The sequence below is a fragment of the Tachypleus tridentatus genome, chromosome 10 (assembly GCF_004210375.1).
Source record: "Tachypleus tridentatus isolate NWPU-2018 chromosome 10, ASM421037v1, whole genome shotgun sequence".
Taxonomy (NCBI): domain Eukaryota; kingdom Metazoa; phylum Arthropoda; class Merostomata; order Xiphosura; family Limulidae; genus Tachypleus; species Tachypleus tridentatus.
In genome coordinates this window covers 182048512-182063913 of record NC_134834.1, presented here as the reverse complement: position 1 = coordinate 182063913, position 15402 = coordinate 182048512, and the positions used below count along the sequence as shown (strand labels likewise).

Sequence of the window (15402 nt, the reverse complement as noted above, 5' to 3'; positions counted from 1 at the left end):
TATTTCACACTCAAAATTGCTGTTTTGTTTTGCCCTCAACGAATTAACAAGCAAAACAAAAAATATATCGCAAGTTTTATTTTCTGTTCACCAAAAGACAAAATTCATTGTTGAGGTGTTATGAATTCACTAAAATTTTGTAATATTACAATGGGTGAAAAAACTAATAAAATATATATTCTTGTTTTAAATAGATTGCTTTTCCTGCCAAAGAAATAAAACGACCAGCACTTAAGAAGCCTATGCATTGTATCTATTTTTTTGGAACAAAAGACTAGTAAGTATGCCTCGTTTGTGTGTAGTTGAATTTAGGAAGTCAGAATGGTGAAAAAAACATCATTAGCTGGAGAAATGTTGAAAATCGTAATTATTCTTGAATACATGACAAACATAAATGTATAGTAATATTTTAGTATACAAAACAAGACAATTTCAGCTACATTATGAACCTCTGTCAGTATGAAAATGTTTTCTACAAGAAATGGTAAGTGTGATCAATTTATAAAATAATTCATTATATTGAAGCTAAAGTATTCAGTATTTAACCCTCAAACGACAGTCATCATCAACTGACACTGCCACCTACAACATTCCCACTGTTTAAGAGTTAATAACAAAATATATTAATAATTTCTATATAGATGCAAGCAATTTACAACTGGATTTCTTGGCTAATTGACCTTAAAGTTGGTGGAAAATTGTACTTGTTTTGTGTTTTATATAACTTATTACTTAAAATCTTTTTCTGTTTGTATTTCATTATTTCAAAAAAGAAATGCAGTTGAAAATTGAAATTCCTAAAATATACTGGTTTCTAGCACTTCTTTAAGTTTTCAAAATCAGTTATTTTAGTAACATGTTTTTGGTTAAACAGTTTACTTTAAAGTTCCAGTTAATTACAAATTTAATAATCTTCAAGAAAAACTGTTACAACAAGTTTCCAGGTGATTAATGAATAATTATCACATACTATAAAGTTTGAAAGAACCGACCAAATCTAAACCTAAGACGAGAAAATAGAACTGACAGAAGTCGAGTATAATTTTCTCTCAGTTTAATATTTCAGTACTGAGGAATAGTTTTGTGGCCAGAATAAAATGTTTAGACTCAATCTTCAAATTAATATTTATGGCACAATATCTCTAACTTGTGCAACAAGTGTATAGTTTCTGAGTGTCCCCTAATTAGTTGATGAGTGAAAGTAAAGTGCACTGTGCAAAGAAATGTGTGAATGCATTAATAATTCAACATATGCTCGTACAATGAAACATTATAGTGTAAGAAAGTGTAGTTTAAAGGTCTTGTATCAGAACCCTATGATTACCCCAGTATTCATAATTGAGCTACCAATGTTTGATCTTACAACATAGCATCCTTTTTCCTGACCAAGCATGTAAAAATGTTTACTTCCAAGAAACATCCCTTAAAACAAAGCATAATATTTATAAGTTAATTAATTCCACTTTATAAGTGTACTTAAAATGCATGTACCATCTCATTTAAAACATTATTGTGTGTTTGAGTAAATGACAGGTCTGAGAAATAAAAAGTATGTGACACTTTCTGGAGGAATATGACCCCCATTCATATAGAAAGATGTACTTCCCATTGTAAACATCTTTATCAGTTTTTCATCAAGGCATGACTAACACCACTACAGATCAAATTCAGTAATTATGAAACGATTCAAGTATTACACCAACAAGTTATTCTTCAATCACAAACCTGTTCTCGAGCAAAATTTTACTTGGACAAATCATTGAACATGAAAGCTTGTAAAAGTTGACCCAGGTTTTGTCCACCTGGGAGTGATCAACAAATGCTGTGAGTACAGACTTGTGATTTATCAAAATTCTAAGAGAAACTTGACCAGTATTAAATATTAGTTGTCAGACATGATTTCAATTGATGTTTTTTTATGCTTATGTGAACAGAGACAAACAAGTATAATTAAGGACAATTTTTATTCTTTAATGAATTTCAAAGTAATCACCAAAATATGGAGGAAAATAACATTGTTCAAATTACAATTACAGACTTTGTTTTTAATGAATATTTTTACTAAATATAAATATGTTAAGATCAATTTGTTGAAGGGGAAGAGATAATTCAATTTTTACTTTATTATTGTTAAAGAGAACTTTTTGGAAACTTCCTAAGGGTAAAGCTTATCTTTAGTGAGATTATTCTGTAGCTTTATTTGAAAGGTAAATAAACAAGTAATGGAAGTTTTAATTATTAGAAATTAATAATGGTATCCACCTTTTCAACTCTCTAATCCCATAATTGTTTTAACATTCCCCTGGAATTATTTTAATGCTGTCCTAATAAATATCTGAATCCCTCACAAAAGGTGAATAATAACATTACTTGGATTAGTATTTAGCCAAAGAGACATAAATATTAACAGACCCAGTCTTTGTCCAGTGGGTAATCAGGACTTTTGATACTAGGAGTATCTGCTTGGGTTTAAGGAGTTCAAAATGCAAACAATTGATAAGTGGATCACTATGTTCTGAGGACTTGTAGTTGGGTATCCATTGTTTCCAGATTATGACAGTGTGACTGTTGGGAGTCTCTTGTCAGTCTGCTTTGTAACTTTCAGTGTACGTTGATGTCATCAAGAGTTTTGTTAAAGAGCTGGTCAGTGAATGGGCAAGAAAGTGCAAATTTTGCAAAGAGCAAAATGATGCACTTAGAGTACATAAATATTGAAAGTTGTTTTTGTTATGGACAAATCATCAGTGATTTTTGATTGGCTGTTTGGAAGAAACAGGGATTCAGTAATTTGTTTATAGAAAATTTTTGAAGAATAAAAGTTACTGTAGTGTTATATAACACTTTGAAAACCTCTTGTAGGTTAACATGTTCAATTTCTCTCCTGTTTATTATGAAGAAAACATTAACAAGCTAAAAATAGCTCAGAGAAAGGACATTATCTAGTTTAGATACTTTGAAATATACAGTGAGGTTTAAAAACTTCTGTTTCTTCTGGAATGTACAAAAATTAGGATAGTGTCATTTATGTATGTAAGATAGTTATGAACATGAATAAACTGCTTGTGTATCTAATGGGTTGTAAAATGATAAATCCAGAAATATGAAATTAACTCTTAAGGAAAGAAGTGTAAACTGAAATATAATTCAGTTTTGTCATATAACTTCTTTGAGTGGAAACTGGTGCAGTTCAGTTAGGGTTAGTTATTTTAATGGTTTAAATAGGTGACAGAGTGGCTTTAGTGAGTTAAATGATCTGTGTTGATATTCTAGTTATGTTGGAGGAACTTTTAATTACTGTTTTAGCTCCTAGTAATTACATTTTATCTGCCTAATAGTCAACGAGGAATGTACTTTAAAAGTTTTACAGAGATACATTTGTTACATTGATAGAGATTTCACATTAAAATTTTAAGTTGTAATTTTTTGTGAAAGCTGTATTCATTATCCATTAAACAATCTGTAAGAGCAGTGTTAGGAACTGCATCATAATCAAAGATTGCTAAATATATATTGATGCAAATATGAAATAAATAAATTTATATTTTATTTCCAAGACATTGATTAAGGATGCAAGTTTGGTCATAATTGAAAAATAATGACCTCACCTTCTTTAGAGTGACCTTGGCTGGTTTGTATGAAACTAAACTCCTGTGTTGCTTTTATACTCTATTGATATGAATGAGTAGTGTAGTATATTTGAAACTTGGGTAACCCTATTTAAATACTAGTGTAAAAGGTATAGAATTTTTGTTCAGTTGTGGAAATTTCACTATTGTCTTGATTTGTTGAACAGTTTAACTAAAACATCATGATTCACTATTGTAATTTCAAGTGTTTTGGAAATTAACAGACACTTTATCTGAAATGTTTATGGACAGTAAATAACAATTACGAATTATATTAAACTTCACAAGTGCAAGACTTAAACCATACTGGAGGCTTATTTATAATAATAAAATTGTGTGTGTGATTATCATAGCTCCAAGGGCAAAGAAACTTGAAATTTTGCATCCATACTATGTGGATCCTGAGAGTTTGCATCTGGGTACTATTACTTGTATATATGCATGCGAGTGCACATTTTTTTTATGTAGAAACGACATTGAAGTGAATATATGACTGCCATAGCTTCAAGGGGTAAGAACTAAGAAACCCTGAAATTTTGCACCCATATTAAGTGGACACATAGGGTTTGCACCTCAGTATTAGTTCTTATCCACATGCATGATTGCATGCTCCTGTACATATTTTTAATTTGGTACATTAGGGAAAAAACCACACAGAAAAAAAGTGGTATTTTATTTAATAACTTTAAATATATACGTAGCCAGGGAGTTTTTGTAATATTGTGTTCCAATAGTGACTTTTATATTGTGTTGGTTAGCAATATAAGTAATATAGTTACTAAGAGATAATGTGCTGAAAGTACAAAATGAAATGTTTAAATTATGGAGTTGAAAAATATGTTGCTTTCTAATATGTAGCTTTATTAATTAAGGAGGTTTGTTTTTTATTACTTAAGTTTAAAATTGGAGAAGGTTAGCTTTATATACAGGTCGCATCCTGTAAAAGAACAACTAAAGAAAATATGTTATACTTTTATGGTAAAATTGGTTAAGAATACACAGTGGCATATTCATCTAGAATAAATAACCTGAGCAAAGCCAAGAAGTACATTTTCTAGAGTTGTGATAAATCTTTCATTTTTGTTTTTTGATCTGAACTAATTTACCTCCTGCCAGCTGATAAAGAGTAGATATCTATCTATAAATAGATCTGTTTTCAGTAAAGTATGTCTCTTACCTTCTTGGACAGTGGATTAGGGTGCCTTCAGTGTTTGTCTGTATTTGTTTTGCTTATAATTTCATTCTATGAGGTATAGTTATATGATCAAATGTGTGTGTATATATATAATGATACACTCATCAAAAGAAATCTTGTACCATGAATTATATGAAAATATTTAAAAAAAAAAAGGTTTTAAAGTAGTTCTACCTCATTTAAAAAAATTCGGCTAGTGGCAGTTTAAACCACCTGAGCTTAATTAACAACTGAAGAGTCTCTAGTGAATGATTAACAGTGAAGTTTTTTCAGGAAAAGTAGTTTATATCATCAGAGGACTTTTAGCATTGAAGACCAGATCCATGTTCCTACCCGAGAGTATTTATGAAAGAAAAAGTTTGTACATGTCACCAGACAACACACACCACTACAAACTGTTAAACACAACAGTACTTTGCTTCGTTTTCATAACTAAAAGAAGAAAAACTCACTTAAGCTCTTATCTGCTTATTACGATGCTTTTAGATTGGTTTATTCTACTGTTTGTTGCACTGTTTTTGTTTTGTTTTTTTACAAGCGCTTGGATACTGGAAGAAAATATAAAGCCATATCATGAGTTTCGGGAAGAGTTTATGCAGAAAAACAGATTATTAACTTTCAAGGATGCAGTCGGACAAGCTGAAGAGTATGTGAAAAGTCACCCTGAGGTGAGTTGGTTTAAAGTCGTATTTCCCAAGATTTAATAAGAATCATGAAACTTTTAAAGAACTTTGACAGTGAGTATATGTTTCAGTAAGCGTATAAGCAATACATATTTCTTCTGTTAATACTGTTTTAATTGCAAAATTTTAATAGTTCAAAATATGTGATAACATTAAATCACTTAGCTTTTCACTGTGATACCGTATGTGATTGCTAACCCTATGGATACAGTTAGGTCAAAGTACACGTCACACCATTTTTAAGAATCACATTTCAAAATTCTGTTAAACTACTTTATCATCAATGTATTCCAAAAACTTGGTATCAAAATGTAGGTAATAAAACAAATTTTAAAATTCTGTAAGTTAATTTATTAGTTTCAAAAGGATATATCTAAGTAAGTTTTCAAACTTCATTCCTCTGTATTATGTGACATGTTTGTTCCAAGTAGCCCAATTCAGATAACCTTTCTATCACTTTTTAAGCTTCTGAGTATTAATGCAAATTACAGACTTATAGATATTGCTAAGACATAATCTAAATTTATACCTGAATCTTCAATTGCAAAAAAATTTAAACCAAAAAGTCAAATCCACATGCCCAGTCTTCCAGTCACATACTGTCTTTCAAAACATTACAAATTATCTCTGACGCTTGCTAACACATTATTAATGACTAACTGAGTTTACTGAATTATATAATAGATTAACTTATTCTTATGAGAAGTGTTGAATTATTCAGCCTATGAATGTAAAATTGATATAATCGAATTTTCCTCAATCAAGTAGAGAAATATTTTAACACATCTACAAGTTAATTAGAAAGACAGTTAAATTATAATAGTTATATGATATTGTATTCTTTGTGAATGTTATTATTTGGTGTTCGCAGTTGAATATTTGAGATAAATAAAAATTCAATAAAGTGCAAACAGTAATCTTACCAAATATTAGGGTTAACTTTTATCAAAACTATGACTGTAAAAACAAAGGATGAGGCCCACATTTAAATACTAAATTTCTTGTTTTTCATAAATTTCTTTTATTTATCACAGGAAGAATAACTGAACTGTGAAAACTAGAAATCTAAGTGTGCATGCAAACTGCACATGTATGATGTAATTCAATACCTTGTTTAACCACAGCTTTAGCTATTTGCTTATCAAGCAGTTATAGCTTTGCTCCACCTGTTTAGTTGTTAGACATCATTCAAAAAATAATAAAACTATAAAATTAAATACAAACAGATGTTACAAACCTGACCTGTTTAGAATAATTGTAGTTTTTCTATCACAATCTGCAGTCATTTTAGTAATTAAAAAAATGAGTTAGATTTATTTTGCATATTTTTTGTGGTGGTTACAAAGTTAGTAAAATGGATCAAGTCTATTGTATGTTAGGGTAGAGAACATTGAAGAGAAAATACAAAGCTTCACTGAAAAAAGAACAGAGTGACAACATATATCATTTAGTTTTGAATATCATCAAACATGGGACAATGCAAAGATATAATATATTTTACATAGTTAAGAGATACAATGCTAAATAACTTTTTTCTTAATTATGAAAATCATATATTTTTTCTTTAATATAAACTTGCCTCCAAAACGTTTTGCAGATAAGCTTATATTTGAGTCTATTTCTCCAGATCAGTCTTAACTTTGTTAATATTATGTTGTTCATTCAGTTTAATGGGTGAAACAAATGTTTTATTTCATCTTCCTAATTTTTCATGAAGAAAACTTTTCATGGGGTGAGTCATTAGCACAAAAAGATCCATACCATTGGAAAGTGGTGTGTGTTATAACATAGAGTTAACTCCATCAAATTTCTCATTTTAAAAAAAAAATATAGAGTGATCATAATGTAAATTACTTGATTCCTCATCCCTGAGAGAAATCTAAATTATGGATGTTTTCATGTTTTAGTTTCAATATTTTCATAAGTGTTATTCATCTTTAACTTGTATTCACATTGTTCATATTTAGGGATGTAGTTTACTGTAGTACTGTATTCTTGTTCAGTAAATTGCATTAAGATGAGTCAGTAGAACCCTGTATCAAGGTTAGGACTTATAAATATAGAAAAACAATCATCACTTCTTCCTTTTCCTGTTTGTTGTTTCCATTTGGCATTGGATAAAATGTTATGGTGAGAATTATGTTCTAATGTTCTTCCGAAATATGAATCATGTCTTCTAATCTTCAAAGCAACTTTTATTTTGAACAAATAATAGCTTCTAACTCAGTAAGGAGTCACCTGATTTTACTTTGGTCAAATAACTCAATAAGGAGCCACTTGATTTTACCTTTTTCAAGTGAATAGGAAGTAAAACTGAAAGGAATTTGGTTATTTACAAAATAATAATAATAATTTTGATATTGGCTGTTTATGCAGCTTAAGTCACCAAGAATTGAACCAAACCTAACATTTGAGAAAAAAGAGCATGTTCAGCCCCAAAAGGTAAAAGTAAGTTGACAACTTTATAATTTTCATGAATTGCATGTTAAGTAGTTCTTATGTTAAGTGTTTCTTTGTTTAGTTATTACTTCTATAATTTTGCATGTTGTGTGGTCTTAGTTTAAATAGTTTTACATTTAAAATACAACTTGTAAGACCACTCACTCTCAGTGTCACTTTTTCAGAATGTCAACTTTTTTCTTTGTAGAAACAAAAACGTTATGAAAGCTGAGATTCAACTAATGTTTTGAGTTGAAAATGTAATTATGTTTGTAAATATCCTTAAATGCTCAATCGTGTATGTTAGCCATGAATGACAGAACAGTTGAATTAATTTTAAGTTTTAATGATTTTACAGATTTTTATTAGGTTATATTTAAGGATACAAACATAATTATACCACAGTCAAATCTTTGGCAAAAAAAAAATATGTAGGACTTAATTGGTATTTTGACTAAAGTCCAATTTGAAGTTGTTATATATAGTATACATGTATAAACTGAGTAACTGACAGCATCAGTAAACAAGGAAAACAAATAAATTGTTTGTTTTTATAGGCATATTAGTTTTGTGTTATTGGGGCATAAGGAGAATAGATAATTATTCTGTTGTAGTTTCATTAATTTTCTGCAGCTGCACCACACTATAGTATGTAACATTTTTCAATTGTAGTAAAAATAATAAATTTATTGCTACTGTTTACATCATTTAACTCCAGAGAGAGATATTCTTTAATCCCAAGTGTCACAGGAGGAGGTCGCATCTTTCACCGTGTAATTAAAACAAGGATCCAGAGATGTTGAAGCACAGATAGACTGCAAATTGTTTAACCCAACATGTAAGGGATGTTGTGAAAAGAATGTTCCTTTCCCCAAAAAAATTGAAAAAAATCAAGAAATGAGTAAATGTACAAACCTTCAGTCAGTATTGCTCCATGTTGACCATCAGCATTTTTAACCATTTATATGTGAGACTTCAATAATTTTAACAAAGAAATAAACATCTCAGTTTAAAAGGCAGTCTCACACAACCTGTGTAAGCACACAAATCAAAGTGTCAAAAATCTCTTTGGTGCACTGCTGAACCATACCACCAGTGTTTCCAGGTGGTTTGAAATCCAGAGAGTTACCAGACTGGCAGCTGAATCCATCTTCACAGAAGAAATCAGGTCCGGCATGGCCAGATGGTTAAGGCATTTGACTCGTAATCCGAGGGTTGCGGGTTTGAATCCCCATCACACAAAACATGCCTTTTTTCAGCCTGTGGGGGTATTATAATTTGACGGTCAATCCCACTATTCATTGATAAAAGAGTAGCCCAAGAGTTGGTGATGGGTGGTGATGACTGACTGCCTTCTTTCTAGTCTTACACTGCTAACTTAGGGGTGGCTAGTGCAGATAGCCATCAAGTAGCTTTGCGTGAAATTCAAAACAAACCAAAACCCTCTTCATCAAGTAGATTGCAAGTTTAATTCGCTATCATGCATTCTGCCAGATCATGAAAGAATGTCAACTGTTCAAAGTCCCTTGATGATTTTCTCTCTGATCCAAAAACCACTTCAGATTCCCAAAATACTTGCCATTTTATGATTGTACTTGCTCTTTGATGTCAAAGATCATTCCTTTTGAAGTGAAACAGAAAAAGAATCTGATGCAAGTTGGACATCATTGTTGTAGAGCACACAAAACATCCCAGATTTCTTGGTCATTGAATACCTAAACTCTATTGTTTTGAGAATTAATTTGTTTTCCTAAGTGAATAAATGAACTCCTGAAAGAGCCAAATACAGGCAGTCATTTTTACTCCACCCACTCTTCGATGTTCATTCCCAAAACAAAAGGAACTTGAACCCATTTGAATGCTTTAAACTTAATTGTATCTCAAAGCTCTCTAGACAGTGGTGTGATGCATGTTGATGTAATGAGTGACTGCCCATTGTTTTTTTTTAATTTTGTTTGAGTGCTTGAAAATGCTAGCCTGTTTTGCTGTGAACAAATTGTGCAGAAGTTGCTGAAACTTGTCACTTTCTTCCAACAGTTTGTTTCATTTCATTACCAAAGTTTTCTCTTTTGAGATCAGAGTTCCACCAGTGCTGGACATTTTTTAAAATGGTTTGCAAAGTTTCTATACTGAGTTTCACTGATACAGGATTCTTCAAATTTGCCATTGCAACATGATGATTCAAAATGTCTGCCACTAGCCAACATGAAAGCCCGAGTGAAGCTGAAGAAACAAGACTCTGAACTTGATTCAACACCATGGTAACTTACTCTGCAATAAAAATGATGTAAATGATACATTAGTTGCATGATAGTGATGTTTTGTACATGGCATTATCAAACATTGATTTTTGCAAGGATTTTTGGGCTTGCAAAAGTTTCTCTTTGGGAAGGTGGAGTACATTCTTTTTGCCACACCCCTTATAATTAATAACAGTGTTCCAAATGAATAGCAGCCATTAAATGATTGTAGTGCATGGTTAGTCTTGGAAGGTACCAAATCCTTACACTGCTGTGAACATACCAGAACTGCACTTGTAGTGATGGAGGGTGCTTAAAACCTATGTGGAAAGTCTTCAAAGCTAGAACAAGAGACATAGTGTAATTTCCCCAGCTATGGTAAAAAGGCAGACCTAGTTCCAAACATGTTATGGAATATAAGACTCATTCAGTCAAATATGAATGTTTAACATGTACCAAATCTTTGTCAACTACATGAAACTGAATTTGTGTAAGAGCAAAAGCTGTTAACAGGAATAAACTGAGACTGGAAAGATGTCCTCTCACTTGCAGTTACCAGTTTCTATATTCAACCAAAGGACATCAAACTTGCAATAAATAGTTACAGTAACAAATGTTTGTTTGTAACAGTGAGAGATGATGGTGATTCTTATAGAAGAGCTTTCTTTTTTTTTTTTTCCTGATTGAAATACTGTTTTGCCACATCAGAGTATGTATTGTAATAGAACAACTGAAGGAAAGTCCTAAAATGGCTGATTCATTTATTGTTGGTTAGTTTTCATCACAGTGTTGAACTGTGAAAAGGTTAAGTTTTGAAATTAAAATTACATTAAATGAAGAAAACCATACTAGAATGTTGACCATTGTTATACAGATTGTCGAGGGTCCAAACTTTTAGAGTTAATTAAATAAATCAAGAGTCTTGGGTAAATTTGTGCCTGACCCACAAATTTCACACATTGAAGATTGCAGAAAGAAATCTTTACACAGTGTACAATGCATGACCAATGTACAAGAAGAGAGAGACTTGGACAAAAAGTGAAAGAAGCTATTGTCATAGGAAGCTGTTTAGTTCCATATGATTTTTGATGCATTTTCTGACTTCCCTCCATACTTTCTTGGGGAAGAACTGCTTTTGTGATTTAACCTTTGTAGAAGTCCTCCTATAACCCAGTAATTACTGAGTCCCTCAGCAGTGTTGATTGGGATGAATGCAGTGAAATTCTCTGTTTGTGGTGCATCTGTTTGATGGTACCATCACTTGGACACATTCTTCTTGTTTCCAACATCATGCAGTGTGTACATGATACAGCTGCTAAGGATTCTGCTAACATCAGGGATGAAGCTTATTTCAGATTCATTTCAGTAATGAGCAGATTAAGTGAAATTACTTAAAAATAACTATGAAGTGCAGTCTATTAATCATTTTGTCACTTCTCATAGAGTTATATCAGTTTGGGGAATTCCACATCCTTCATGAGCAATCCTGAACTTGGGCAAACCAAGAGAACAAGAATGGGCTTTATATATTGGTGGAATGTATGTGATATGTATAATATTTCCAAATGTCTTAAATCTACCACAGTGAACCGACACTTATGCAAGATTTCAAGAGTGTTGAAACATTGATGTTACTAATTTATTTCAAGCTGTTTGAGGTAATAAAAATATTTGTGAAAGACAATCTACTGTTTGATCCATTAGTTGTGATATTCTGTCTGTCCAATTTGTCGTGCAGGCTATTTATATATATATATATGTGTAATGGTAATGTATGTACATCTATCTGTCACTATGTGAGCTGATGTATTTCATCAGAATTCCCTAATAGATGTATAAATTTATTTTTGTAATTATGTCATAAAATATATCTGAATAACAAGTGTGTGAAAACTATTTTCAAAATTATATGTGTTAAGGATATAAATGTTATAAATAACCTATGATATCAGTTACTCTTTTCTTAGAAACTTTGATGTAGATCAAAAATGGGTCATTTTAGATCCTCACTAAAACCCATCCTTTCATCTGAACTTTTAATCTGTTTAGGAAAAGACATCTTCATCTAAAAAGCCAAGGCAAAAAAGAGCTTTGTCAGATAGTAGTAACACAAGTTCTGTTTCGACAAAAAAAAAACGTTCTACCGTCACACGACAGATAGCTGACGAGGCATCGGGTTCAGCATTTCATGTCTCATCTTCATCAACATCACCAGTAGAAAACTATTACACTCATGTCAATTCATCTCCTAGCAAATATACCGGCCTGCTTTCAAGACCATCATACGTGAATCGACCAGTAAGTTTAGTTACACGAAAATGTTTTTTTCTTATCACTGATAATTTTCGTATGTCCAAAATCAACAGCTTTTAGGTCCTTTTAAGCTGTTCCAAATCATATAAAGAACTTTTATTGTAAATTAATTGAAAATTAATTCTGTGATAAGTGTGAGTTTACAACTGCTTACTGTAATTTTTCTTTGAATGTAAACTTTTGTGTAGATAACTCTCTTCAGTGAACCACCAATGTTATAAACCTATTGTTCCTTTTAACATCTTGTGGTGATCTTAGCTAAAGACAAATATATACAGCAAGAGTAACTCAATACTTAATTTTTACATATTAAATACCAGCATATCAGTAAAGTAATGGCAAGTGTCACATATCTGACGAGTCTTGTTTTTTGTCAGCATTTAATTGGAAGTAACTAACAAATAAACCACAGAAGTTTTCTAAACAGTTAAAGTGACTGAAAACGAATCATTTGCATAGTGTCATTTGGATTACAACTACATTTGAAGAATTATAATTAGAAATAACAGCCATTTTTTAGTATTTAATCAGAGTTGATGCTGGTTTTCCTTAAGATTTCTAAATAGTGTTTCATCTCTACTTTTTTTAAAAGTAGTATTTGTGTGTAAAATCTTACATTCTTTTGTCTTTCAAGCTCAAGTGCTCGTATTTAAATATTCTATTCTGAAAGTAACATCTTTTGTTACTTAAAAGACGCTCTTTCACATTGTTTGATCTTTTCATATTAAACAAAGTACTTGCTTTTCAATAACTTGTGTTAAGATGGAGATAGATGCTTGTAGGCTGTCCTTCACAATGCCTTCACCATGTTGTTTATCTATTTATTAATTCAAGGTTAAATTTCAATAACTTCAGTAAATGTGAAGTTAAAAAACATTAGTTATTGTTAAGTGCAATAATAAAGTGGTAATTTACAGTGACCTTTATGACCCCAAAGATATTCCCAGATGAAATGAAAATTAATTTTATACATTAGAGTACCTATTATAGGACATTCACAGTACTGTAATGTTGTTTCATTTTGTTCACAGTACTGTAATGTTGTTTCATTTTGTTCACAGCACTGTAATCTTGTGTTTCATTTTGTTCACAGCACTGTAATCTTGTGTTTCATTTTGTTCACAGCACTCTAATCTTGTGTTTCATTTTGTTCACAGCACTCTAATCTTGTGTTTCATTTTGTTCACAGCACTGTAATCTTGTGTTTCATTATGTTCACAGTCGTCTTGATTGTGGCTCCTATATTTCAATCCATCTTCAACTTGTGTTCCTTAAACATTTTGATTTTATGAAAAAATACAATATTTTTATTTATTAAAAACTAATTCAAAACTCAGAACTGAGTATTTGACATTATGGTAAATGATGAGAAATGCTGGTATTTTTCAGCAGTAGTTCTCTTTCCTTTTATATTTTTCAGTACCAGATTACTTTAATTTCAGGAATAACAAAATAAAAAAGTCAAAATATTCTAAAAGAATAATCTACAAAAAATTGTATTAAAATAAATTAAATGCTCTAAAATTACTTATCTCTAATTATTGTAGTTGAATGTGCTAAAAGCCTTTTTTTCATATACAACAACATCCTCTCTGGGCAGAATATGAATGCTATTTTGTTTCCGTTAACCCTAAAGACTTGAAATTTTAATGAGATACTGCTTATATACAAACTCTTATACTGACTTTTTGGTTCCTTTTCACAGTTATCCAGAAGAAAAAAGTAACAATGATTATATTTCAAATATTCGAATGCTTTTCAGAACAAACTCTTTAGGGTTTAGCTTTGAAGGCAACACCCAGATATTTACTACATGTTAATTGAGCCAAAACCTGTGAAATTCACTGGCACAATATACACAAATATACACAAGACTTGTTTGTTTTGACTATCTGTGATAATATAATATTAAACTATGACATAAAAGTGATTACTTTCCAGAATTAAATAAGATGTATTAATTCAGTTTATCAACAGATCAACCACGATTTGACACATTACAGGTAACACCACCTTTAGATGTAGAAAATGTATCTGATACCTTAAAACAAAAGAATGTGAAAGCCTCAGATTTAAAGTTTGGATTCCTTGGATTGGGAATAATGGGTCAAGGAATAGTGAAAAATCTCCTGAACTCTGGACACACAGTGACTATATGGAACAGAACACCAAGGAAGGTGAGTTCCCTTATTTTTTTTTGTGTAGTGTGTTTTAGCATGAAGAAGGAATGGAAAGAATTGGCACTTTTCACGATAGATATTAATAAAAGTGTTTATTTTGGAAGGAAGAAGAAATAAATAGAATGATTGTTTTATCATAAAATGGGGAAGGGGGGATTAGAGATAGCAGAAACTTAAAATAAGAAAAAATTAGTACTTCTATCTTGAAGTATAATTGAGCAAAAAGTGGAAAGAGATTAAATATCTTTAGTGAGTCAAGTAACTCAGTGATTTTCTAAGAGGAAATAAGTAATAGTAAAATATGAAATAATAATGAAATTTCACATTTTTTTGTATATGCACTTTTTAAACACATACTTCAGTCAAGAGAGCTCTAATCGATGTTGACCACACTTAGCCTTCACATGTGTTAATTTCACAAAAAAAATTATCCTGGAAGTGTAAGTTAAATAAGCGACATGAGTAAAATGAGAACATGAGATATTTCTTACTTATCATGTGTGTTGTTGACTTGTATATGTTGAAAGGGTTCTAATGTAGAGCCTTGACTTTTTGTGACCCTTCATTAATATAGAAAACTCAAATTTGTAATGGTTTTTGAACCACAGGTTTGTTAAAGGCAATTTATCTGATAAAATATTAATGACAGTCTTTGTTCCACCTTCTCTACTGTTAGTTTCTCAAAAATATGTTTATAAAACTTTATTTCATAGTTGATTTCTCAAG

The 15402-nt window shown here is 30.9% G+C and overlaps 1 protein-coding gene across 2 annotated transcripts in view; it reads left to right on the top strand.

Moving 5' to 3' along the window:
* LOC143231070 (cytokine-like nuclear factor N-PAC) overlaps window positions 1–15402 on the top strand; it is a 55962-nt gene that overhangs the window by 789 nt on the left and 39771 nt on the right. The window contains exons 3-7 of one of the 2 annotated variants that reach the window (XM_076465603.1): window positions 195–277; window positions 5360–5489; window positions 7881–7952; window positions 12233–12481; window positions 14500–14673. In XM_076465603.1, coding sequence (XP_076321718.1) covers window positions 195–277; window positions 5360–5489; window positions 7881–7952; window positions 12233–12481; window positions 14500–14673 — 708 coding nt within the window. The remainder of the gene's footprint in view (window positions 1–194; window positions 278–5359; window positions 5490–7880; window positions 7953–12232; window positions 12482–14499; window positions 14674–15402) is intronic. The other variant, XM_076465604.1, reaches the window with a different exon arrangement.